The sequence below is a fragment of the Stenella coeruleoalba genome (assembly GCF_951394435.1).
Source record: "Stenella coeruleoalba genome assembly, chromosome: 14".
Lineage (NCBI taxonomy): Eukaryota > Metazoa > Chordata > Mammalia > Artiodactyla > Delphinidae > Stenella > Stenella coeruleoalba.
Window position 1 is genome coordinate 67,385,880 of NC_137160.1, and position 27,537 is coordinate 67,413,416.

The 27,537-nt window shown below is 43.5% G+C and overlaps 1 protein-coding gene across 4 annotated transcripts in view; it reads right to left on the bottom strand.

The window, feature by feature from the left end:
- NF2 (NF2, moesin-ezrin-radixin like (MERLIN) tumor suppressor) overlaps positions 1–27,537 on the bottom strand; it is a gene marked incomplete at its 3' end in the record, with an annotated part of 79,347 nt that overhangs the window by 31,845 nt on the left and 19,965 nt on the right. For all 4 annotated transcript variants that reach the window (XM_079942814.1, XM_079942811.1, XM_079942812.1 and 1 more), the window contains exons 2-7: positions 21,522–21,647; positions 19,456–19,578; positions 17,405–17,488; positions 8,160–8,228; positions 7,237–7,319; positions 666–741 (exon numbers count right to left, since the gene is read on the bottom strand). In XM_079942814.1, coding sequence (XP_079798940.1) covers positions 666–741; positions 7,237–7,319; positions 8,160–8,228; positions 17,405–17,488; positions 19,456–19,578; positions 21,522–21,647 — 561 coding nt within the window. The remainder of the gene's footprint in view (positions 1–665; positions 742–7,236; positions 7,320–8,159; positions 8,229–17,404; positions 17,489–19,455; positions 19,579–21,521; positions 21,648–27,537) is intronic.

Sequence of the window (27,537 nt, forward strand, 5' to 3'; positions counted from 1 at the left end):
AATTTAATACAAAATTTATGGAAACCTTGAAAAGGAAAGCAAGCCTTAACTATAATGATGGCTGTTTTACTGTCTACTCATCTACAGTTTGGAACCGGGAATGAAATACTTCAGCAAATCGCATGAACTCCTTTGGGAGGAGCTGCGACCAGCAGCAGAGCCTCAGGAGAAAGATGCTTGAAAGGCCGGACAGGGGCTGAAAACAAACGCTTCTCTGGTGCAGGAGCAGCGGGTTCCCAGAGGACAGCGGACTGTTAATGGTCTGCATAGAAAATCAATTAGCCTGCCAGGGAGAGTCCCCACCCAAACAAATCAGTAATCTGTAAAAGCAGCTTTATTCTCCTTGTGTCCTGGGGGAAGAAAGTATTTACAGGTGTTCCCTGTGGACCCGGATCTCACAGAGCCAGAGATAATCAAATGTTACACCAGAGCATTCAGACAGGTTTCTGCCCAGACAGGACCAGGCCCTCACGGGCTCCACTGATACGTAATCACCTAGGATCTAATTTAAGTCCCAATATAGAAAATGAGGCTCTTAGACCCTCCCCTTCCTCTTCCCCTGAACTGTTGAATACCGCCCTGGGATGGGGAGGGACCCGTTTCAACAGTCTGCCCTCATTCAGTCTCCACCCACACACAGGGAACTCGCAGAGGCTTCTACACACCCGGATTGTAAAGTAGTTCACACCGTACATCTCCAGGTCCTGAGCTATCTTCAAATATTCCATTTCAGCTTCGTCCCTGCGAGGAGAATGAAAGACACCGTCACTGGCACGGAAATGAGAAATCTGGAGGGCGGCGCACACCGAGCTGAGCTTCGAAACTGTGGGAAGACGCGAGCCAGGCAGCTACCAGCCAAGCTCTGACCGATCCCAAGTCTGTTAACCACACCACACAGAGGTGAAGCAGAATTTCCCGTCCCCATGAAAACAAGGGAATCGATTCATTAGTGTCTCTTGGCTTCAATTTCACGCTTTACCCTTGGTAAATAGTGACACCCGGCTTGAGTAATTCAAGAAAAGCACACAGTACATCTGCTCCCTCAAATGGATTTGTATGTTCGAACTTTACGTAAGCTGTTGCTTTATCTAATTGCGTACTTTCTTCACCTAGAAGGTTTTGGTAATGATGTATCTCTCTCTGCAAGCTACCTGAGAGCTGCCTTTCTGATTTTATTCCTTTGGGTGTTATTGGAGGTTAAGGCACCTTCCTGATTTTAATCCTTTGGATGTTGCTAGAGGTTAGGGCAAGAGCTATCCAGGCTGTCAAACCCAAGCCAGCTCACCCACTTCTAAGTTGTGAGTCAGACTTAAAGGAAGCTCTTGAAGTAGCAATGACTTGCAGAAAACTCCCAGATAGGTACAGTGTTGAAATATCTTAACTCAATTCTCCCTATGACCTTGCCTTCTTCCCTCTCTCCCATCTCAATATGGTCTCAAATGAATTTAAAAAATTCAACCTGAGAGGATAAGCAGTGGCAAGCAGGTGGAGAAACTTGAAATCACACACGTTGTTGAGGTAAATTGATACAATTGCTTTGGAAAATTGTTTGATGTTATTTGTAACAGCAAAAACCAGGAGACAATGGGACAACCTAAATGTCCATCAATAGTGGAATGGATAAATAATGTGTGGTCTATGAATACAGCGGGATTCTACACAGCAACAAAAATGGAAAAAACCACCGTTACAAGCCACAAACCGAAATCTCACAATATCATGCTGCATAAAAGAAGTGAGGCACAAATAACAGAAACTGTCTGATTGCACTTATACAATGTTTAAAACAGGCAACACTAATCCATGGAGTTGGATTCAGAAGAGTGGTTACCTCTGGGAAGGAGTGATCGGGGGCACGTGCTTTCTTGTCACCTCGTGTTACCTGGTGTTTTCACTTTATAAGAATCCATCAAGTGGTATATTTACGACTTGTCCACTTTTCGGTATACTTTTTTAAGAGTTAAAAACAACATGTGGGCTTCCCTGGTGGCGCAGTGGTTGAGAGTCCGCCTGCCGATGCAGGGGACGGGGCTTCATGCCCCGGTCCAGGAAGATCCCACATGCCGCAGAGCGGCTGGGCCCAGGAGCCATGGCCGCTGAGCCTGCGCGTCCGGAGCCTGTGCTCCGCAACGGGAGAGGCCACACAGTGAGAGGCCCGCGTACCGCAAAAAACAACAACAACAACAACAACAACATGTGATAGGAAGTTGATTTGAAGAAGAGAAAAAAAATATTAAAGGCTAATGAAAAGATGATCAATTCCTAAAGTGATTGGGGAAATGCTAATTAATATTTAAGATACAAAATTTCATCTTTTAGATCACAAAAATTAGATTGGTTAAAAACCAGTGTTGGGGAGAGAATGGGGGGGAAGACTTTCACACACAGCCGATGGGCTTGTAAATAGGTACAACCTTTTCAGAGGGCAATTTGGAGGCACCTGTCAAGACGCGAAATGCTCACATCCTTTGCTTCAGCAGCTCCTCTAAAGGATCTATCCTCAGAACTACTCATACAATTATATAATGATATCAGATTGTACACTGCAGAACATTCTGTAAAAGTGAAAGACCTATAGCTACTCCAAATACCATCAATAGAGGAATGGATGCAAAAGCTATGGGATATGCATATAATAGAACTTTTTTTTGAATTTTATTTTTTTATACAGCACATTCTTATTAGTTATTTTATACATATTAGTGAATGTATGTCAATCCCAATCTCCCAATTCATCCCACCACCATGCCCCCACCACTTTCCCCCCTTGGTGTCCATACATTTTTTCTCTACATCTGTGTCTCTGTTTCTGCCCTGCAAACTGGTTCATCTGTACCATTCTTCTAGGTTCCACATATATGCGTTAATATATGATAATTGTTTTTCTCTTTCTGACTTACTTCACTCTGTATGACAGTCTCTAGATCCATCCAGGTCTCTACAAATGACCCAATTTCGTTCCTTTTTATGACTGAGTATTCCATTGTATATATGTACCACATCTTCTTTATCCATTTATCTGTTGATGGGCATTTAGGTTGCTTCCATGACCTGGCTATTGTAAATAGTGCTGCAATGAACACTGGGGTGCATGTGTCTTTTTTTAAAAAAAATATTTATTTATTTTATTTTTTGGCTGCGTTGGGTCCTCCTTGCTGCATGCGGGCTTTCTCTAGTTGCAGTGAGCGGAGGCTACTCTTCGTTGCAGTGCACAGCCTTCTCATTAGGGTGGCTTCTCTTGTTGCGGGGCATGGGCTCTAGGCGCACAGGCTTCAGTAGTTGTGGCACGTGGGCTCAGTAGTTGTGGCGCACGGGCTTAGTTGCTCTGCGGCATGTGGGCTCTTCCTGGACCAGGGATTGAACCCATGTCCCCTGCATGGGCAGGCAGATTCTTAACCACTGAGCCACCAGGGAAGTCCCTGCATGTGTCTTTTTGAATGATGGTTTTGTCTGGGTATATGCCCAGTAGTGGGATTGCTGGGTCATACGGTAATTCTATTTTTAGTTTTTTAAGGAACCTCCATAATGTTCTCCATAGTGGCTGTATCAATTTACATTCCCACCAGCAGTGCAAGAGGGTTCCCTTTCCTCCACACCCTCTCCAGCATTTGTTGTTTATAGATTTTCTGATGATGCCCATTCTAACTGGTGTGAGGTGATACCTCATTGTAGTTTTGATTTGCATTTCTCTAATAATTAGTGATGTTGAGCAGCTTTTCATGTGCCTCTTGGCTATCTGTATGTTTTCTTTGGAGAAATGTCTATTTAGGCCTTCCGCCCATTTTTTGATTGGGTTGTTTTTTTTTTTTAATATTGAGCTGCATGAGCTGTTTATATATTTGAGATTAATCCTTTGTCCGTTGATTCGTTTGCAAATACTTTCTCCCATTCTGAGGGTTGTCTTTTTGTCTTGTTTGTAGTTTCCTTTTCTTGGCAAAAGCTTTTAAGTTTCATTAGGTCCCATTTGTTTATTTTTGTTTTTATTTCCATTACTCTAGGAGGCGGATCAAAAATATCTTGATGTCAAAGAGTGTTCTTCCTATGTTTTCCTCTAAGAGTTTTACGGTGTCCGGTCTTACATTTAGGTCTCTAATCCATTTTGAGTTTATTTTTGTGTATGGTGTTAGGGAGTGTTCTAATTTCATTCTTTTACATGTAGCTGTCCAGTTTTCCCAGCACCACTTATTGAAGAAACTGTCTTTTCCCCATTGTATATCCTTGCCTCATTTGTCATAGATTAGTTGACCATAGGTGCGTGGGTTTATCTCTGGGCTTTCTATCCTGTTCCATGGATCTATATTTCTGTTTTTGTGCCAGTACCATACTGTCTTGATTACTGTAGCTTTGTAGTACAGTCTGAAGTCAGGGAGTCTCATTCCTCCAACTCCATTTTTTTCCCTCAAGACTGCTTTGGCTATTCAGGGTATTTTGTGTCTCCATACAAATTTTAAGATTTTTTGTTCTAGTTCTGTAAAAAATGCCAGTGGTAATTTCATAGGGATTGAATTGAAACTGTAGATTGCTTTGGGTAGTATAGTCATTTTCACAGTATTGATTCTTCCAGTCCAAGAACATGGTATATCTCTCCATCTGTTTGTATCATCTTTAATTGCTTTCACCAGTGTCTTATAGTTTTCTGCATAGAGGTCTTTTGTCTCTCTAGGTAGGTTTATTCCTAGATATTTTATTCTTTTTGTTGCAATGGTAAATGGGAGTGTTTCCTAATTTCTCTTTCAGATTTTTCATCATTAGTGTATAGGAATGCAAGAGATTTCTGTGCATTAATTTTGTATCCTGCAATCTCATAGCGCTGGTCAGAAAAGATGCTCGATATGATTTCAATTTTCTTAAATTTACCAAGGCTTGATTTGTGACCCAAGATGTGATCTATCCTGGAGAATGTTCCAAGCGCACTTGAGAAGAAAGTGTAATCTGCTGTTTTTGGATGGAATGTCCTATAAATATCAATTAAATCTATCTGGTCTATTGTGTCATTTAAAGCTTGTGTTTCCTTATTACTTATCTCATTTAAAGCTTGTGTTTCCTTATTACTTATCTGTCTGGATGATCTGTCCATTGGTGTAAGTGAGGTGTTAAAGTCCCCCACTATTATTGTGTTACTGTCGATTTCCTCTTTTATAGCTGTTAGTAGTTGCCTTATGTATTGAGGTACTCCTATGTTGGGTGCATATATATTTGTAATTGTTATATCTTCTTCTTGGATTGATCCCTTGATCATTATGTCCTTCCTTGTCTCTTGTAACATTCTTTATTTTAAAGTCTATTTTATCTGATAGGAGTATTGCTACTCCAGCTTTCTTTTGATTTCCATTTGCATGGAATATCCTTTTTCATCCCCTCCCTTTCAGTCTGTATGTGTCCCTAGGTCTGAAGTGGGTCTCTTGTAGACAGTATATATATGGGTCTTGTTTTTGTATCTATTCAGTGAGCCTGTGTCTTTTGGTTGGAGCATTTAATACAGTCACGTTTAAGGTAATTAGCGATATGTATGTCCCTATTACCATTTTCTTAATTGTTATGGGTTTGTTTTTGTAGGTCCTTTTCTTCTCTTGTGTTTCCCACTTAGAGAAGTTCCTTTAGCATTTGTCGTAGAGCTGGTTTGGTGGTACTGAATTCTCTTAGCTTTTGCTTGTCTGTAAAGCTTTTGATTTCTCCGTCAAATCTGAACGAGATCCTTGCCGGGTAGAGTAATCTTGGTTGTAGGTTCTTCCCTTTCATCATTTTAAATATATTATGCTACTCCCTTCTGGCTTGTAGAGTTTCTGCTGACAAATCAGCTGTTAACCTTATGGGAGTTCCCTTGTATGTTATTTGTCATTTTTCCCTTGTTGCTTTCAATAATTTTGTCTTTAATTTTTGACAATTTGATTACTATGTGTCTTGGCATGTTTCTCCTTGGGTTTATCCTGCCCGGGACTCTGCGCTTCCTCAACTTGAGTGGCTATTTCCTTTCCCATATTAGGGAAGTTTTCAACTATAATCTCTTCAAATATTTTCTCGGGTCCTTTTGCTCTCTCTTCTCCTTCTGGGATCCCTATAATGCGAATGTTGTTGCGTTTAATATTGTCCCAGAGGTCTCTTAGGCTGTCTTCATTTCTTTCTTTCTATTTATTTTATTTATTTACTTTTGGCTGCATTGGGTCTTTGTTGCTGCACATGGGCTTTCTCTAGTTGCAGTGAGCGGGGGCTACTCTTCGTTGCGGTGCGCGGGCTTCTCATTGCTATGGCTTCTCTTGTTGCAGAGCACGGCCTTCAGTAGTTGTGGCTCATGGGCTCTAGAGCACAGGCTCAGTAGCTGTGGTGCATGGGCTTAGTTGCTCTGCGGCATGTGGGATCTTCCTAGACCAGGGCTCGAACCCATGTCCCCTGCCTGCATTGGCAGGTGGATTCTTAACCACTGCACCACCAGGGAAGCCTTGTCTTCATTTCTTTTCATTCTTTTTTCTTTATTCTGTTCCACGGCAGTGAATTCCACCATTCTGTCTTCCAGGTCACTTATCCATTCTTCTGCCTCAGTTATTCTGCTATTGATTCCTTCTAGTATATTTTTCATTTCAGTTATTGTATTCTTCATCTCTCTTTGTTTGTCCTTTAATTCATCTAGGTGTTTGTTCTTTAATTCTTCTAGGTCTTTGTTAAACATTTCTTGCATCTTCTTGATCTTTGCCTCCATTCTTTTTCTGAGGTCCTGGATCATCTTCACTATAATTATTGTGAATTCTTTTTCTGGAAAGTTGCCTATCTCCACTTCATTTAGTTGTTTTTCTGGGGTTTTATGTTTTTCCTTCATCTGGTACATAGTCCTCTGCCTTTTCATTTTGTCTATCTTTCTGTGAATGTGGTTTTCCTTCCACAGGCTGCAGAATTGTAGTTCTTCATGCTTCTGCTGTCTGCCCTCTGGTGGATGAGGCTATCTAAGAGGTTTGTGCACGCTTCCTGATGGGAGGGACTCAGTAGAATTCTTAAAATGAACATAAATTAGCACTGAATGCAGTAGGTCTGTACATCCTGACAGGCAGTAAGTACCCACGCCCCCACGCACCAGAAGAAGGACACACACAATACCGAAGACCAGCACTGCTGCCAGCTCTCCCTTTTTCTTCTGTATACTTCGGTACTGCATTTTGTTCAACAAACACATCCCAGTTTTGTAGTTCCTTAAGAAAGAAAAAAAGGCCCATAAGGTAATATAAATCAGTGATGAAGCAGCCTCACCTGGCTCGGCCTCGGTGCTCTGCGTACCAGGCTGTGATTCTTTCCTCCCACATTTCTGGAGTCATTTGATACAGATTTATTACCTAGCAAAAAAGAGAGCAAAATAAAAAACCCACACACAAAGAAAGTTCTGGTATTGTTTGGTATTTTTATAATTATGCATCATTTTTACAAAACAGCAAAGCTATTTTTAAAAAGCCACATACAGGGAGCCAGTCACATGCAGAGGTGGGTGTGTAAATAAGCACCGTTCAACCTGAGTCACAACTCGGAAAGCTGCACCATTTCTCAGGCCGCGGGGCTCCCCTCGCCTGGCAGCACCCCTCTTTCCTGGGCCATAGAGCCCAGGGGGAGGACCTTGCTCAGGAGCAGAGCTCACTAATTTCGGGCCAGCCGCGGGCCAGGCTGTACGTGCTGCTGCCTTTGCCTCTGCAGAAATCATCAGAGGAGCAGGTAAAGTCAGGGGAAGGTGAGGAGCAGACCTTTATCACACATGACAGGGGAGCGGAGCTATAAAATCAGAAGCAGCAAAAGGGAGGGAAGGACTGCTTCTGAGGCTAATGAACAAGACGAACACCACCAAGGATTAAAAGCTACAATGCCCCCCCCCCCACTCATCCCTATCCACCCCGCCTGCGCAGCTGCAAACAGCTCATTTCCCCAGGCTGAACTCAGGCTGCTCCACGCCCCTCCCTAGGAATCACTGAGCTCCCCCACCTTTAAAGAAAGGACCATCCGCAGGCCATGCCTGTCCTGGCAACCCCAAATGAATCCCACGAACCTTTGCTTTTTAATGTTCTTAACAGAGATCATTATTCGAGATTGATTACAAAACATTTATAAAAATGTTCTTGCCACCTACGTCCAATATTCCTTCCGGTCCTTTGGTTATGTCTTCCCAAACAGGGAATTTGACTTCTTACCCTTTTTGGAAGCAATTCCTCTTGGGCCAAAAATCCCCGCTTGTGAACAGAGGGGTCGTAGTCACCATACTGGAAGGAGAGGAAAAGGAGAGCGTGGGATTGAGATTCTAAAGACAACTGCGTTTCTGAACAGGTCGACTCAGCCTCTGTCCCTCCCAGCTCCAGGGAGCAATTTAATTCTGATGACAAGTCAAGATTGCAACCTTGCTAGTTTGTTATCCTTGGATGAAAATACAAAACTGATTATATCTGTGAACAGAGTCGCATAATCCCATAAGGGATGGATGGGTGACATGCTAATAAGAATGTGACATTTGTAGAGAAATGTGGCCAAGTTTTCTAACTCCTGAAGGAAGCCGTCACTACCAAAACAGCTTTTGAAAGGAGATAACAAAACATAACTGTGTAAGTTGTGATTAGCAACCAGTGATAAGAGTCTTACCTATAAATGCTTCTAAGTGGCTGGTAATTGGAGCCAACTGATAGGTGGGAGCTGGGGATAATGCCAGCAATATTTTTAATACCTTTCAATCAAGGCTCTGAAAAATGCTTTGGAAAAATCTGATGCCAACACTGTCATTTCTATCGTACAGACAAAGAAATGAGTAAAATGTTAACAGATTTTCCTGAAGCTGCAGAGCAAATCACTCTGGGGCCTGCATTTTAATGTACTCACCAGGGACAATAACTTGAAGTTTATTTTCTGATTTCAAAACAAATACCCCTCCCTGCTCTGCAGCGGGAAGGTCACCACAATGAGAAACTGCGCACCTCGCTGCAACTAGGGAGGGCCTGCGTGCAGCAATGAAGACCCAACACAGCCAAAAATAAATAGAATGGATAAATTTATAAAAAAACAAACAAACAAACAAATACCCCTTTCCTAGAAAGTGAGTCTGACCAGGAAATAATCAGAATTGAAGGAATTTTTTAAAAGAAACTAACCATAAAATATATAGAAGATCAAAGCCTATCTCTTGTCAATCAGCATTCAGTGGCTTTTCTTTTGACCCAAAACAGCAAAGCTCAGTATTTTAGTATTATCTTCTATAAACATTTATCCTTTTTGCCACCAACATTGGAAAAACAAAAGAAAGGTCTGGCACAAGGCTGTTGGCTCTACATCCCACCAAATTAGGTGAGGACATGGCCTACCCTCATTCCCAAAGAACCTTAAATTAGATTTCTGGTGAGTTTTCCAACAGACACTCATGAGACTGAAGAGATGTTCATCATCAACTGTAAATCATGACTTTTTCCCATACTACCCTTCTATAAAAGCCCCGAGGATTAATATCTCTTATGAACCTCATAATTACCTTGCAAATAACAGAATTGTAGTGCATTGCTTTTTCAGTTTAAAAAATTAACTGGTCAAACTTAAATACTTAACCCTGTCTATGCATTTCTTCATTTAAAAAACTTGAAGGAGGGACTTCCCTGGTGGCCCAGTGGTTAAGACAACACGCTTTCAATGCAGGGGGCATGGGTTTGATTCCTGGTTGGGGAACTAAGCTCCCGCATGCTGTTCGGTGTGGCCAAAAAAATTAAAAAAAAAAAAAAAATGAAGGAAACTGGTTTCTCTGGATCTCTGAAAGGCCAGGGGGGTGTAATAAGTCAGGAACTGTATGAGCTTTAACAGTACTCTCTGCGGAGAGTACAGGTAAGAGCCTGAAATTGGGGGGGAGGGGGTATGGGAGGCAGGCTGCTTAAAGTTCAATTCCAGCTCCTTCACTTATTAGCTGTGACCTTAGAAATTTTGTGTCTGTTTTCTCATCTGTAAAATGGGAATAACAACAGTATTTATCTTATAGGATTCTTGTGGGGATTAAATGAAATACCCAGAAATTTTTTTTTTTTTTAATTTTTTTGGCTGCACCATAAGGCATGCAGGATCTTAGTTCCCTAACCAGGGATCAAACCCTTGCCCCCTGCATTGGGATCGTGGAGTCTTAACCACTGGACCACCAGGGAAGTCCCGACCCATAAAAATTTTAAAACTATGATTAACACACAGCATTCAATACAACCTGATGTCAAAAGATTAAAAACTCAGGTCATGTCAACTCTCCAAGTCTGTTTCCTAATTTGTCAAACGAGAGCATTTGTCTTGGAGGATTTTGAAGCGGGGGGGTGGGGGGGGGCGGGGGGCGGGCGGGCTCTGGAGCATCCCCTGAGGCCCCGAGTCAGGCACCCTCTCTCTAAACCTCAGCTTCCCCATCTGGAAAGCAAGGGTCAGAACAGTGCCTGCCTCCTGAGGGGTGACGAGGATGAAGACAGTCAGGTAAGCATTTTGCATGGTGCCCAGCTCATAATGAGTCAGGTATCACCGTCATCAGCTACGTTATTTATGATGATACTGGTTACTCTTTGCCTGTCAGATTCTTAAAGGGGGAGGATGATAAAGAAAGCCCTGTGAGTTGTACTTGCAAACCTCTCAACAGTGCTGACCAAACTCTAGTGCTTTTGCAAGCAGATATGCAAAATGAAAGCTGTAAATTCAGGCTCCAAAGGCTTGCAAGATTAATGATCCACATTGTCATACTGAGCTCCCAGCTACTCCACTGATCAAATGCTACATCTGAGCACTGGGGAGGTGGCAAAGACACTGCTGAAGGAACTTCTCCACTGGACTAATTCCACTTATAACATTAAAGCCACCTTGAGGTATGTGCCTGCTCTTAAATGTCTTTTTTTTTTTTTTTTTTGCGGTACGCGGGCCTCTCACTGTTGTGGCCTCTCCCGCTGCGGAGCACAGGCTCTGGACGTGCAGGCTCAGCGGCCACAGCTCACGGGCCCAGCCGCTCCGCGGCATGTGGGATCTTCCCGGACCGGGGCACGAACCCGTGTCCCCCTGCATCGGCAGGCGGACTCTCAACCACTGTGCCACCAGGGAAGCCCTTAAATGTCTTTTTAAAAAACAAAAGAAGAAGAAAATCCTCAAGTTGTGGTGGCTGGTGAATATAAAAGAAATTCAGACCACTCCATGGATGGAGATGGCTGTTCCTCCTCATTTTATGTACAGAGGCATCCCAATAACATAAGCAGGAGTGAATTTGCTGGGAAGCTAATGAGGCTTGGGTTTCAGGTCTCTGCACCTGCATGGGCCTGTACCTAATTTTATATTAATAATTTGGTGTTCTTGCATTAAAAGAACACCCTAAATTATATAAGCTTCAGGGCCCACAAAACCTGGATCCACCCCTGATATAAACCAATTGAATTTAAATTCAAGAAGGGAGTTCACCTTTTAAAGGACTCTCAGAGTCACTTCTTAAACAGAGACAAATACTTTCCTCTGCTTATATGTACGAAAAATTAGACCAAATGCTCTGAATAGGATTTCACGAAACATAAAGGTCTAATCAATACATATATAGAATAAACAGTTAGATCCCAACCGCACACCAGTCACTAAATTCCAGATGGATTAAAGACTTAAACCTATAAATGAAAATCCATAAAAATACCAGAATAAAATATAGAAGAACATGTGTATATTAAGTTGGTGAAGTCATTCCAAAAGTCACTCAAAACACGAAAAGGACTGACATGTAAAAAAAGATAAAAGGTTAATATCCATAATATATAGGTCCTATAACTGAATTAGAAAAAGACAAACAATAAAGTGGAAAAAACAGGCAAGTCATAAACACTTGATTCACAGAGGAAAGAAATACAAATGGCCAGTAAGTCTATGAAAATGATGCCCCAGTGGTAATCAAGGAAATGAAAACTTTAAAAAAAATCTACTTTTTTGTCAAATTAGCAAAAATTTAAAAGGCTGATAGCAACCACTGTTGATGAGGATATGGAAAAACAGATATTCTCACCACTATTGGTAGAAGTTAAATTAGGAACTTTTGGAGAGCAATTTGGCCATAACTATTTAAATTTTTTTAGATAAAATTTACATAATAAAATTCACAATTTTAAGCATATAATTCAGTGGTTTTTAGTACTTTCAAAATGTTGTACAACCATCACCACTGTCTAATTCCAGAATATTTCCATCACCTCAAAAAGAAATCCCTTACCCATTAGCAGTAAGTCCTAATTTCCTCCTCCTGTCCCCTGACAACCACTCAACCTACCTTCTGTCTCCATGAATTTGCCTCATCTGGACATTTCATACAAATGGAATCATACAATATGTGGCCTTTCCTGTCTGCTTCTTTCACTTAGCATTATCTAAACTTTAAATGTTCCTATCCTTCAACCCATTTATGCCACTTCTTGATATTTATCATAGACAAATGTTGTTCGTATGTGCCCCAACAGGCGTACTCAAGGATGTTCACTGCACCCATTTAAATAGAAAAGTAATAGAAAGAAAAACAAGCCTAAGTATCTACCAATAAAGATATATTTAAATAAACAACAAGGAACTACTGTATAGCACAGGGAACTATACTCAATATCTTATAATAACCTATAACGGAAAAGAATCTGAAAAAGAATATATACATACATGTATAACTGAATCACTTTGCTGGACACTTGAAACCAACACAACATTGTAAATTAACCATACTTCAATTAAAAAAAAGAAAACAAAAACAAAACAACAAAAAAAGATATTTAAATAAACCACAGCCCCTCTGTTCTATGAAATACAGTTCAATAGTTTAAAAAACTGAGTACTTTAAGAACTCTCTTCTGACAGTTTTAAGTGAAAAGGGTGTGCTATGCAGGATTTCCTCTAGAGTGGAGGCCTAGGAGTGGAATTTCGGGGACTCGGGGAGCGGGTGTCTCCTCACTGACAGGCCCCTACCATACCCATCACCCCACAGAGCTTATGCCAATTCAGTCTATTCCTGCATGGAAATGAGCTCAGAGCTTCTATTCAATTTATTTATTTATTTTACTTTTTTTTTTTTTTCAATTGAGGTTGATTTACAATGTTGTGTCAATTTTCTCTGTACAGCAAAGTGACTCAGTTATACATATATGTATAATTCTTTTTCATATTCTTTTCCATGATGGTTTGTCATAGGATATTGAATGTAGTTCCCTGTGCTATACAGTAGGACCTTGTTCTTTATCCATCCTATATTAATCCTTGTCAATCTCATGGGTTTGAAATGTTTCCTTATTGTTGCTTTAATTCTTCTTTTTCTTGATTACTAATAAGATTGAGCATCTTTTTGTAGTTACAGATTCTTCTCATACTCTATAAATTGCCTGTTATTTGTACCCTTTTTCTCCCATTTTTCTGCTTTTTTCTTAGAAACCTTAGAGTTCTTTATATTCAGGGATATATCTGCAATTCTACTTCTAGAAATCTACCTTAAGGGGAAAAAGCTTTTGCACAGGTACACAAGGAAGCATATAAAAGAGTTCTCAGTAAAGCACTGCTTATAATAGGGAAACAGCAGAAACTAAACCTACCTCCTCCTCAGGAGGATAGAAAAATAAATTAGGCTTATTCATCAATGGCTACCATACAGCAGTTAGAATCAATGAGCTACATCGACAAGTACAACACAATACATATCAAAATTGACATTGAGTGAGAGAAAATACCCATTTGCAAAAGGATAAGCCCCCCAGAAAGGGGAATATGCAGAGGATAGTACCATTTATATCAACTTTTACCTCCTGGGTATTTTTTCCCCTGGATTATTTTAAAGTTAGTCTCCTCCCATCCAACTGACCACTGCCCAAGTTGGGAACCCCACAGTCTCAGCCAGATGACCACCACAGCCTTCTAACAGGTCTCCCTGTTTCCAAACTGGTTTACTCCAATCTGTCCTTCACACAGCCACCAAAGGATCTGTCCAAAATATAAACCCTTCACTGGCTCTGCATCCCCCACAGGATAAAGTTAAGACCCTTTATGATCTGAACCCCAGCAGACCTCTCCAGCCTCAACTCTTGCCACTCTACCTATACTTTACATATACCCAACTTCTTAGTTGCCTTTTGGCACTCTGCCCCTAACTAGCATCAAAGAGCACTAGGAAACAACAAGCCTCCTCTCCCACCAGTCTTTTCTCTCTCTGAACACTAGGAATCTGCTGGCCAGCCCTGCAAGATTGGGGAATTACATACCATTCTTTCCCAAAGTCATTTTTAATAAGAACACATTTCAAACACCAAATTGTCAATATAAAATCCAACAGGTGGCTTAAGACATTGCAAGATGGTTTGGTGTGTCACATGACTGGGCCAAAAAAAACAGCCTATATTTCTGATTCAAAAATAACCTAAATGGGCTTCCCTGGTGGCACAGTGGTTGAGAGTCCGCCTGCCGATGCAGGGGATGTGGGCTCGTGCCCCAGTCCGGGAAGATCCCACATGCCGCAGAGCGGCTGGGCCTGTGAGCCATGGCCGCTGGGCCTGCGCGTCCGGAGCCTGTGCTCCGCAACGGGAGAGGCCACAACCGTGAGAGGCCTGCGTACCGCAAAAAAAAAACAAACAAACAAAAAAAAAAAACTTAAACTCCTACTAAGAAATATGGTTCTTGTTAACTGAACCATGTGATTAATATCTGTATTTATGCTTTAAGGGTAATTGTTTCTTTATGCTTTGGAATGAACTGTCTATATCAGTTGAACAGCTGAAATACTGTAATGAATACATTTGTGAGTAATTACATCCCATGTGTTAATGAGCTCAATTCACTTTCCCCACCACACTTTTACATTTCCTATCTGTCTCAGAAAGGTTGTGGAAGAAAAGAAATGGAATATAATGGAAGGAACCAGGATGATTTACTGAAAAGTTTGTACTGATGTGACCATATAAATGAACCTGGAATTTAGTGAAAGGTAGTGTGTCGTACTCAGAGACCCCTCTCACAGTGAGGGCAAGAGCAAGTGCTAAATTATGCAATCCAGACACTAGGGTTCTCACCCCTGCTCCATTCTCCAGCTCCATTCTGCTTCAAATCCTGTCCATTAAGAAGTGGGCTACAAACTCCATTTAAAAAAGGATTTATATCGGGCTTCCCTGGTGGCGCAGTGGTTGAGAATCCGCCTGCCAATGCAGGGGACACGGGTTTGAGCCCTGGTCTGGGAAAATCCCACATGCCGCAGAGCAACTAAGCCCGTGCACCACAACTACTGAGCCTGCGCTCTAGAGCCCACGGGCCACAACTACTGAAGCCTGCGCACCTAGAGCCTGTGCTCTGCAACAAGAGAAGCCACCGTAATGAAAAGCCCGTGCACCACAATGAAGAGTAGCCCCTGCTCGCTGCAACTAGAGAAAAGCCCGTGCACAGCAACTAAGACCCAACGCAGCCAAAAGTAAATAAATTATTAAAAAAAAAAAATTAACATCAAGTACTGTGACTTCAGACAAATTATTAGTCCTTTCTGAGCCTTAAATTCTTTGGCTTACAGAAAAGACTCCATTGAGTATTGCAAGAAATATTCAGGTTATAACACTTTGTAAAACTGTAAAACGCTACAGGCGTGTAAGATCTGATCAATATTGTAATCAGAGGCACCCTATTAATATTAACAGCTGTCCTAGAAACTGGAAGCATGTTATAATAATCCTTAGTTTCCCAAATGCAGACTTGAAGCCATAGATTACCTTTATTTGTATGTTCCTGACAATTTACACCGGGAAAAACAGTTAAAGCACGCTCCTCCATATGAACCCCATATGCTGTCTGTGAATCACTTTCATCTCTAAATTAGCAGGATCCAAATTAGGAGGGCTTTCCTACAGTGAAATCTGTTTAAGCAAACATCTGCTGGTTCCCTGAAAAGTTATTTTTTTTCTACAGGTGGCCTTTGAATTTGTGGCCCAAAATTTATGCAAAGAAAATGTAGCCTTTGAGACTAAAGGCTACCCCTTCAGAGAGAGGTAGTATCTTTGAGAACCTGGGCCTCCTCTCAGCCGGGGAGAAGGCGTGCTAGAGAGAAGCTCAGTTCCGGGCCAGGAAGTGCTCAGATTTAATGAAAGTGACAACTGCTTCATCACTGTCAGGGCGATACTGATTGAAAGGACACATTTTTCCTGTTATTAATATTCTTAATCAAAGCATAAAAGGAAGCATATGTTTTAGTTGAATCAAGGCCCATTTTTCTGTTTTCTCAATTACTCATTTGTCAGGATAATGGAATAGGGGAGGCACAAAATGCAATCCCAAAGCCATGAATTCTGCCCTTAGCTTTACCCAAGATTGCCCAAATGACCTTGGGCAAATCACTGAGGGCAGATACTCACCTTGTGTCTGTATCAGTGACAGAGTCAACAACCTCCCCTCAGGCCAGTGAATACTCAGCAAATATTAGACGAGTCATCAAATGACCCTGATGCTTCTGTTAGTGTGACGAGCACATACAGACCCTTTTCTCCTCCAAATGACAGGCCAGTTTTGAGATTATCTTAAGCTACCCCAAAAAGTGGGCTAAGACGTTGAGGGTCTTATTAATTTCTCTAAAATTTCAGGGAAATGGCTTTATGGATACCTCTAACTAAAAAGGAAAATAATAACTGAAAAGATTATGCAAAATCACAAAAGTAACCCAGGTGTCCCAATTCTGAGGTCATCTTATGCTGCAGTGAAAGGTAATAAGCAGAGGAATCAGGAGAAAGTGGCATGTGATTGAAGTCGGAAATCTGACGGGCATGAAGCACCCTGGGCAGACCCTGTAGCGCATCTTATAAAAACAGAGAGGACAGAAGCACAAGACCAGTGGTCTCCCTCTCCCACCACTCCCAGTCTGCAGCGATTTCTCTGTGAAAGACTCTCAGGTCACCAGACAGCTCAGCTGGGCTTGGTGGGGCCGAGAGCCGCCTGCAGTACCCGACCGTAAGCACAGCCAGCACGTCCATCCAGGTGGATGAAGCAGGACAGTCCCCAAGGTGTGACATGGTCCCGAGGCATAGGGCCGCTGGTCCTCAGAAGATGAGTTTGCAATGAGGACCTGGGCCTTTCTGACCCCAAGGCCATGTTTGACCAAAACTGGAGACGATAACCTCATTCTTCCTAGTTAATAAAAAGAGAGGTTGGCCGGGTGAATATAATTAACCATGTGTGCACAGTGAGATTACACAGATAATTCATCAAGCTGTACACTTATCGTTTATACACACACAGACACTATCACAAGATGATACAGCAGTGGAACAGTGAGAGTGGTCCCCCAAGTCCACAAGTGCCACAGCATCCCACTTTCTGGGGAAAGTCTCTGAAGCCTAGAAGATCCAAAGAAACAGATGACTAGTGTGATCCTGTGACATGCATTAATGCCCAGGAAGAATGCATTTTTCTTCTTTGAGCCTACCTTGGCCTGGACGGCATAAGAAGCCAGGAGCACAGAAGCCTCGGGAGGGCAGTAGATCTTTTCATCTAAAATCTGCTTCTTTACCTGAAAGGGGCAACAGAGGAGACATGATACCGTGTGTGTGGACAGGAGCCGTGCAGGCTGGTCACAGCAAGACACTGCAGCGTGTTCTAATGAGGCCTGTCAACCCAGCCTGCTAATGATTTTCTGACAAAGGGAACGATTTTTTCTTTTTACCGCTGCCGACAGGTTGGGAGCTCGGTCCCCGAGAAGTTATTGGTAAGATGGCTACACAGAAAAAAACCCTTAATCTCTTCTGTTCGTGATCAAATGCCAAAGAGGAAAAACAATCTTCATAGTTAAAAAAAGAGACTGACATCTGGGTTGTGACGGAGGAGAGCTGTGAACTCGGGAAATGTCAGGAGCGGCTCTGGTGGTGATTGCAGCCTCGGCCCCAGCTGAGCACACGCAGAATCAGAGGAAATGGAGTCTGCTTTTAAGTCTTAACACAAGACCAAAGTCAGCGAGGCCACTGAGTTATGACTGCAGGAAAAAAACCCATCACTTTCAATATGCCTGCTCCAAGGAAAAAGGAAGCAATAAAGTTTGATCAATTAACCTTTAAGTCCACTTGAGGTCCGGGAAATATAATTCTTAAGCCATAATGTTGAATTAACATATCTCATTGCATTTAATTTCTTAGACTGGTACGGTGGGTGATGTTCCAGACATAGAGGCAAGACAGCCTCCTGAAGTGACGGCATGCTGAAATAAACACAACGGGAAAGCCAGCTCTCTTTCACAGACGTCAGCAGTCACCAGATTCATAAAAGTAGTAAATTTTGCCTTGCTCAGCCATGAAAGCGCTCCAACATTTCAGTAGGAGGGGAAATTAAGCCAAAGTCAAATGGAGAATGGGCACTGCTTACAAGAAAGCCATCTCTATATGGCTAGGACATTCTGGGGCCTAGGAGGTCATTTTGTGGTTTCATTCAAAGCAGGGCAACTTTCTAATCCTTCGGTTTTAAGCTGCACTACAGAAAAACTAAACGGGCTTCCCTTTGACATGAAAATATTGGAGAGGGGATATACAAACACACACACTTTTTTTGGCAAACTTTTTTGTGCAAGAGAAATTATTGGAGGGGGTTATTACATTTAACTTAATATTTACTTAATGCAATAATCTGAGGCTCAAACTAATTATAGGAGGCCAGGCTATATGTGTACGTTTGGGCAATCATGTAATTAACGCCCTGCTAGGGTCTTTTCCATCACTGATGGTGGACACACCAGCCATTCCAGCGCCAAGCACCATAACTAACCGTGAAACTCGGAAAGTGCTCTGAGCGAGCAGTAGGAACACAAGCAAAACTGACAAGGTTCTCATCCTCACACCAGTCCCCCTAGCTGCACCTCTAGATGGTCAACTAGCTGTCTTTGAACCTATAATTATGGATCTCCTAATTTCTTCAATTCGGTGGAACAATTACTTACGGGGTGCCCACCGTGCACTCAACGAGCCTTGCCTTAAAGGGGCTTACAGTCTAATGAGGGAATAGGTGGAAAATAAGGCAATATAGACAAAGAGTGGCATGAAACATGATGTTTGAAGTACCACGTGTGTGGGATTTACCAAGTGTCACTGGAGTTCTGAAGTCCTGCCTTCATGAGAGCAGATTTTAAATTTCTGGAAGAACTACTCTTTGCAAGACTCTCTTTTTAGACGTCCTGGGCAACTATTGAGTACTTCGAAGTTAGTGAGGAGCCATCTTCAGAGATGTTTCTAGTTAGGGAGCTACTTGTATGTGTTCTTTCACCATCATACTTTTGCAATTTCATTTGATGCCAATTATCATCACTCAAGTACAGTTCTGTCCTGAAGACTGTTTTTCATTATAGAACCAAAGGGACTGGCTTTCCAGAGGGAGAACATTTTCACAATGTGGAGGCATTTGTGGTCAAATCCGAGGGGTTGGCCCAGGCTGCCTCTGCTGCTACCCCTGGGGGCGGTTCTCTCAAGATCAGGGGGGTAGCATGAAAAGGGGTACCTGCAAGAAGAATAAATGTTGCGTGATCTCCTGAACCAGCTCCTCCTCGGCATTCTCAGGATAAAATTTGGCCAGGAAGTGAAAGGTGACTGGCTCTTCCTTTGAAACGTCATGATCCAGCACCTGCGGAATTACAGAGCAAAAGAAAAACAAGCTAGTTTCGCCCCTCTCCCTCCCAGGTCACCATCAAAGGACCTTCTGCAGGGAGTGTATAAACATTTTTCTCCCTTCTAAATTTATCACATTTCCCAAAGGTTGTGATTCTACAGTTTGAAGCATTCACAAAGCCATCTATAACAGGAGGTAACATTCACTTCACATGGTGAATTAATCAAATTAATCAATATCCCCAAGTGGTGAGTGGAGCTAAGATGATTCAGGCACAAATGTTTTCAAGGCCACAGAGATAGCTAAAAACTAGAAATTTATAACTCAAAGGCCTTGGGCACTATCCTTTACGGTAGGCTGAAGGTTTTTTAATTTTCTCAAGTAGTGGAATCTTCCTTTACTCTTTTGTCTTGCTGACTACCTACAACATTTAGGTCCATACTGGAATGGAGCTTAGAGATGAAGAACTAAATATTTGTGAAGGCATCTAAACATTAACTGAGCAACAAAAGTAAAACACGTCCATCATGGCAACCCTTTGTTTCAAGGAACCTCTAGAGATGCCCCACGAAATACTTGAGCACAGCCAGTAAACCACTCTGCCTTTAATATTCTAACAACTTCATCCACCCACTGGAAAGCTTGGGCCATCTGCTCTCCAGAATGAATTTCATCTCAGGACATAAACATGCCATGTGACAGGCTACAAGGCTCCATTAACATGTGTCATAATTTATTTCCTTTGAGCAGCAGGCTCCATGGCTCCTGAGGCCCCCAATCTAATATCCATTTGGCCAACACTCAGGTACGATTTCAAATTTACTTTGCCGAGAGTCACAAAATGATACTGAAGGTTTTGCTGTCTTTGGTAGACAACTCTCCAGGCTCCTGCCCAAATTCCTGGTCGTGGTGCCCAAGAGATTCAAAATAAACCTGATCTAGGACGCTCTTGCTGGCATGGCAGCACTTGGACATTCATGATCGTTGGGAATTACCATGTGAAATTTATAACCAGCAGGGACCCCAACGTGAAGATTCAGATTACTGCGTACATATGTAAACACAATTTGAACGCCTGAATTTAGAGTCAAACTGGTAGAAGACGGGAGGCTTTCACTGTTTATCATGCAAAGTAGTAGATAATAGAATGAGGTAGGCAATTGCAGGGGGTAACTGGGGGTAAAAATGAGACACTGACTTACTCAGAGATTCAGGGGTCTTTTAGGAGTCACTGACTAAAACATATGGCCCTGCTCTCAGCGTCTCCATGGACAGGTTGGCGGGTAAGTAGGTGACAGCGTCTCTGTGAGCACATAAGAACCCACGCAGAGGGCAGTTCCCCGAGGCAATATCCATTTCTAAGCCACATTAGAACTGCTGGGAGTCCAGACTTGTACACCAGGCCTCAGAAGCCCCAGAATATCATGAGAACAAAATAGACATTCTTCCTTCACCGCGGGAACCAGGGCACTCTTTATTCCTTAGATCATGTTAATGAATAAATTGAGTTGGGCCATGGTGTTTCTCAAAAATACTCTAAAACATTCCCTAAAGAACAGGAGCCCCAAGAAAATCTTTCAAAGACATAAATTGTGGGAAAAAAACCCAAAACGATAATACAATAGTAATTTCTATCCACGAAGCCTGACTCATGGCTCAGTCAACAGAATGGCATTAAGCCTGAAGCAATCAGGTGACACCCGGTGACAAGAAGGAAGAAGCCAGGGATGGCAGCTGGTCAGTCCTGGGTGGTTCTGCAGGCCCCGGGGTAGCCGGTGAGGAACAGGGGCGGGGTCTCCCTAGGCCCGCATCCTGTCCCGTATAACTTCCTCCGCAACCCGCCCCTCTCTCTGCTGTGTACCCATAATGCCCCATGATGAGCAATAAGCTAGACACATGCTCAGGGGAAATCTAGAGCTCATGCCAGCCCCACTGGTGTCATCAGGGTCTGGGCCCACCTTCTTGTCCATCTTGAGCCAGGCCACGGTGTCCTTGATTGTATACTGCAGGCCAAAGAACCAGGTTTCCCGAAGCCCCAGGGTCCGGCACACCAAGTCAAACAGGTCCTTCCCCTTCCACTTCATCTGCAAGGGAACAAACCAACAGGGGAAGACAGCTGAGCCCAAGTGGTAATCTGCTCGCAGGAAAACCTTTTCTCTGCTCCCCTGACCTCAGGTTCTGAAAGGTGGGGATGACGCTAAGATGGCTGAGGAGCACAGAATTCCTAAATAATTGTAAACCTTCCTACACAAAACCATGAGTGGGAAAATAATAATTAGAGCTTAATGGCTTAATCACTGCAAAGCATACACAATACCTCCCTTGGACAGTTCCTTACAGATCTTAATATGCCCAAAGCTGCCAATTTAGGAAAGCTGGTAAATAACGTCCACATTTAAGAGTCAAGCTTCTCCCATTAACCCAGGGTTAGCTTCTAGAGACATTCGTTTCCTCAAGATTTTCTTGTTGATTTTCTTTTTAATCATGACTCTGCCCTTTAATAAAAGGCTAGCTTTTTAAAATGTAAAGACTAGTTTTACTTGATTTTTTTTTAAAACGCAACATAGGGTACGAAATTGTAACTGACGTCACAAATCATGGGGAAAAAGAACCACTAGAGACCAGCCAGTCCAATCACGGGTCTCTCCCCAACATGATGTGTAACCAAGGCCAAAGAGGAGGTGTCCACCCACAGCCACATGCAGCAACTCCAAACTCTTGTATCGAAACCCAGGGGACAAACAGACAGGAATATACTGTAGTGTGCTAATCCCGTAGCCTCATTTTCAAAAGGACCTGAAGCAATGGCTGCTAAGCCCATTTCTCAGCTCTTCAATCTTGTGGCCAGAAAAGCAGGTTCAATATCATAATAGGGGAAGAAAATACCCAGGAGCTTAGTAAATGTTGCCACCCGTGATGCAGCCACCCATAGCGGCTGCTGGCCTCGACCCCAGTCAGTGGCCCCCAAGTATCAGGTGGACATTCAAATGGACACCTGCGTACAGGGATGAGCACAAGACACATCACGGAGATGGTGGGCACAGATGGTGGATTTAAATATGAGGTCACCAGACATCGGAAGAGGAAGACCACCTGACTGCAGGGGCGTCTGTCCTTCTCCTGCTCTCATTAGAAATTTCCACCCAAGGTCCTAGCACGCTGAAGATGCACAATGAAAAGGAACTGGGGAAGTTCAGGGTTCAGAGACTTCTTATAAAAGCAAGAAGGAAAAAAAATAAGTTAGACCTCTAAAATCAGATTGGTGTTTGCTAAAACCTGATTCTAGAGGATTTTTCAAGCAGGCCCTCTATTTTTAATATATGTGAATGGACGGCGTGTTCCCTACGAGGAACTCAACAGGAAAGCCCATCCTTCTCCGTGTGTATATTCAAAGTCCAAGAGCAAAGAAGCAGCCTAGATGGAAGCACACCGAAACTGCAGCAGACGCAGGGTGGAGATATGGACTAGCTTTTGTCCTTCTCCAAAAGACGCTCTAGCCCTGCCCCCGTCCCCTCTCTGTGACTTCAGTGGGGCCCCTGCAACACTACAAAGGTTGAGTTCTTTAGAAATTATTTTGAGTAAAATAAAATAAAATGTTTTATTTTAAAAAGATGATCTTCCCCTTCTGTAAGGCTTAATAATGCTTGTTGGCACACCTGTGTCCCAGTCTGACACTGGGACAAAGGGTTTTTTAATTCACGGTAGGTTTTAATTCCTACGGGCGGACTTCACTGAAGAAATGTTATTTTGGAAAACTAGGAGCTTCAGGATGCTGACTATCCTCTTGTTTCTATTTTAAGCCAGTACATAGTATATAAATTATAAATGACTACTTTGCTACAAGATAATGTAACACTTAAGAGCACACATTAACTTGGAGTAGTGAAATACCCAAGGGCCAAGAAGATCAAGGTAATGATCCCCAATCCGCCATAACTCACGGCCACCGCAGGGCGGGCTCTGGCACGAGGGGCTGTCTGCAAGTGGGTGTGTGGTGCATCTAAACGAGAGCTACCAAGAAAATGGTGAGTGGATTTCCTGATTTGGGAGCTTAAATTCTCAAACATAATCTCGTATTAATGCAGTTTTCTACTTCCTTGTTTCTAAAATGCAAAATTATCTCTGTTGAATGCAGAGACAATGTCTTTGCTACTGTGGAGCTTGCAATAAAGTGAAGAGAGGGTAAATTTTTTCACACCGATTCAGAATGCCTGGCTTATATTTTCAACTTTAAGAATTGTAGGGTGTCAAATTGGAAATGAGTCTAAGTAGTTAATTACCCACAGTAGACCTGTCCCCTTTCTGTATAAGGAAACATTCTTTGGCAGCCTGCTACAGCAGACAACTGGCCTTCTTCTTGGTGGTCTAAGGTAGGCAACCCCCCAGATCGCCTCTTTTTCTGCTCTGTGGGGTTCCTTTCATCTTGCTCTCCTCCAGCACTCCCCAGCCACCTTTTCCAGTAAGTAACTGGTATCTTAACACTCTTCTCCCACCCTAAAACAAAACCCATTTTCAGAAGAGCCCGGTATTTATTGCTCCTTTACAGCTCAATGTGAATTAAAGCCTCTGCTTCCTCTCATCTAATCCTTTTTTTGGCTGCACCTCGAAGCCTGTGGGACCTCAGTTCCCCGACCAGGGATTGAACACTGTCCACAGCAGTGAAAGCCTGGAATCCTAACCGCTAGGCCACCAGGGAACTCCCCATCCTCTCAGCTAATTTTTCAGCAAGCATTACACAGCACATCCTGTGTGCCCAGCAATATTAGACACTGAGGATGTGAAATTCTGGAAGAATGTTCCCTGCCGAAGACTCAGTAACGACCCAGGTTGGAAAAAGCTTTAAAGAACAAGGGAGAATTAGTTAAAGGAGAAAAGGAAATAAGTCTAAAAACAGACAAACGTCATGATCTCTACAGGGAACTGCATGTCATCTGGCAGAGGTGAAACAGACAGCCTGAACTCAGTGGGCCTGGTGGGGACGGACCAGGACTCTCCATATACCCAGAGGCAGAGGAATGATGGGATCAGACCTGCATTCTAGAATGTGCACTAACAACAGGTTGGAGGAAAGGAGCCTGGAATCAAGCAGGGCAGAAGGGAGGCCAACTCCCACCTTGATGAAGGCAGTGCGAAGGAGAGAAAGCCTGAGAACTAGAAAAGCATCAAGAGAAACATCTGAATTCCTGGCTTGAGTATCAGGTGTTTCCAGTAGAGGAGGGATGGAAGACAGGAGAAGCAGGAGCAGCAAGTTTTGAGGGAAACAGATGAGTAATTAAGTTCTAGACAAAGCAAGATAGGGTGCCTGAGGAAACCAAGTAGAGATGTCCTAAATACACCTGATTTTAAGTCTTAGCTCTATTTACAAAATAAAGTGTTCTAGTTTTTAGTCATTAAGTTTTTCTCTTGGGCTAAATCTAACCTCCAATGTGTTGTTACCTACATGAGGGTGCACTTTTCAACATGCCTTCCCCAAATGTATGAGGCTTGCTTAGTCTTCCTAATTTGGGTTTCCACTTCTTCACAAACAGGAACCACCGGTCACAGTTACTCCTGGTGGTTCTTGGGACACCCTGAGGATGGGAGGTCTTGGGTTGCAATGGGCCTTCCTTGGTGCTGCTGACTCGCAAGAGCATGAGCACACCCACCTCCAGTTCTATCACTGGTCCACTGCGCTGTGCTGATGTGGGAAGGTGATGTGACCACCTAAGCATCTCCCTAGATCGTAGGCACCTCAGAACAAGAGCAACGCCGGTCATCTCTCTACTCCCCACAGCACCCGCCGAGTGTGCACACACAAGACGTGGCAAACGATGGCTGTGCGACAGAACAGACCTGACCACTTCAAAACCTGAGACTCAAAAGTGTAAAGCAAAATGAACCCCCATTCGTCCACTCCTTCGACAAACATTTAGTGAACACACGCTGTGTCCGAGCACCAGCCGAGGTGCAGGGGATAAATGGGGGACAGAAGACAACAGGCCCAGGGTGTGAACCTGTCAGAAACAGATAATCATTCCCCTCGCCCCACACACAAATCAGCTCCGGGTGTGGTGGTCAGCACTATAGCACCCAGTGCCACAACAGGGACATCAGGGACTGGAGGGACCCTCTCTCTTGAACAGGTGGGCAATGGCATCTGAACTGGTGGGAAAGAGAAGCCAAGTGAAGACCAGCCTTGGGGAAGGAAGAGAGAGCAGGCAAGTGTGTTACAGGCAGAGGGAAGAGCATATGCGAAGGTCTAGAGGTCTAGATGGTTCTTGTAGGAAATGACAGTATTGTAGTTCAGTTTGGCTGGAGAACAGAGGCTGGGGAACATTTGCTGTACTTTCAACTACCATCTAAAATCAATTCTTGGGAATTCTCTGGCAGTCCAGTGGTTAGGACTCCATGCTTCCACTGCAGGGGGCACGGTTGGGGAACTAAGATCCCGAAAGCCATATGGCATGGCCAAAAAAAATTAAAAATAAAACCAATTCTTTGTCTCCTAACTCTGACCTGTCGTGTGAACCACAGAAAGCTGTCTGAGTGGCTGTTTTCTCCTTTTTCCCTAGGATGGAACATAACTCGTACCATTCTAGATGTACAGGAGAGAAGCTAAATCATTACATAAGATGGATGCTTCCGAAGATTAGGGCTTAATTCCTTCCAGGAACCAGTCTAAAAGGCAGAGAGAAACAGTGGTTATCTAACATCGGTATGAATCTCAGTGCTGCCGCTGTGTGACCTTGGGCAAGTTATTGAACTTCCCTGTGCTTTGCAACAGGGATAATAAACAGAACCCGTTTTAGCAGATTGACCTCAGGATTAAGTGCACTGATACATTTGAAAAGCCTAAGAAGGTGCCACAGTAAATACTCAATAAAAGGTGGTGATTACTCATTCTAACCCCGCCTCTTCTTATATTCTCAAGGGGCATCGTTTAAAGCCTCCAGTTGTGTTCCACTCCACGCATGATGGATGGCAGATCAGAAAGGGCACCATCAATTCTCATCGTGCTAACCGAGCCATCACTCACTTGACAAACATTTATTGAGCACCCACTACATCCTAGTCACTGCGCTTGGCCCCAGAGATGAATGATGAATCTGGGACAAGACGCTGTCCCTATTCACGGCTGATGGGGAAGACAGGTGAACGGATAAGGAAAGTGCAACCTGGCAAATGCTCACAGAACAGAGGACTGAGGGAACGCAGCTCGGGCCTGGGGGTCTGTGAGTGGCTTCCCTGGGGAGATGCCGTCTGAGCTGGGTCTCAAAAGCCAGGCAGCAGCTGGTCCTCTGGTGAAGGGGCTGAAGGAAGAGAGGTCACTCCAGCCGGAGGGAACAGCATGTCTGCCGCTTGGGTCCAGGCTGTTGTCAAGTGAAGGAACGCTCTTTGCGTTCTTCTGGTATCTGACAAGCAGCGTGACTGTCCTATCTGCAGTACTGAATGTTCAGTGCGGTACTGTGTACATGGCTTCAGCCCCAAGCGTGTGACAGCTCGCACCCACCACAGCCACTCAGGGCCTGGGTCGTTCAGTCCCTGCTCTGAGCGGCCAGGCCCCCCTGAACAATACCTGCCACGTCTCTAAGGAGCCACGACCAGTGGGATGAGTCTCGTGTTTCTTTTTTTATTAAAACATTTTCTCTTCTGATACCTGCTAGCACATAAGCCATTCAGGCTTTGCACTTATGCTACTTGCAGGCCTTTTTGGAGGGTTTGTCATTTTTCCCGAACAGATTGCCAAAAAGAGAACAGTCCCTGGTGCTGATGAAATGTTCACCTGAACTCATCTCTTCCGCCCTGGGGCAAGTGTTCCACTGCTCCACATACCCCCTCACCCCCGCCTCTGCTCAGCCCAGTGAAGGGAGGGAGGCGACGAGGCAGGGGCTCATCTTGCAGGCAGAAAAGGAGCGGTGGAGGGAGGGAGAAAGGAGATTTGCAGGAAGGAGCCGGACTCCATGGCGTGTGGGCTCCAGCTCTGTGGGCCTCGGC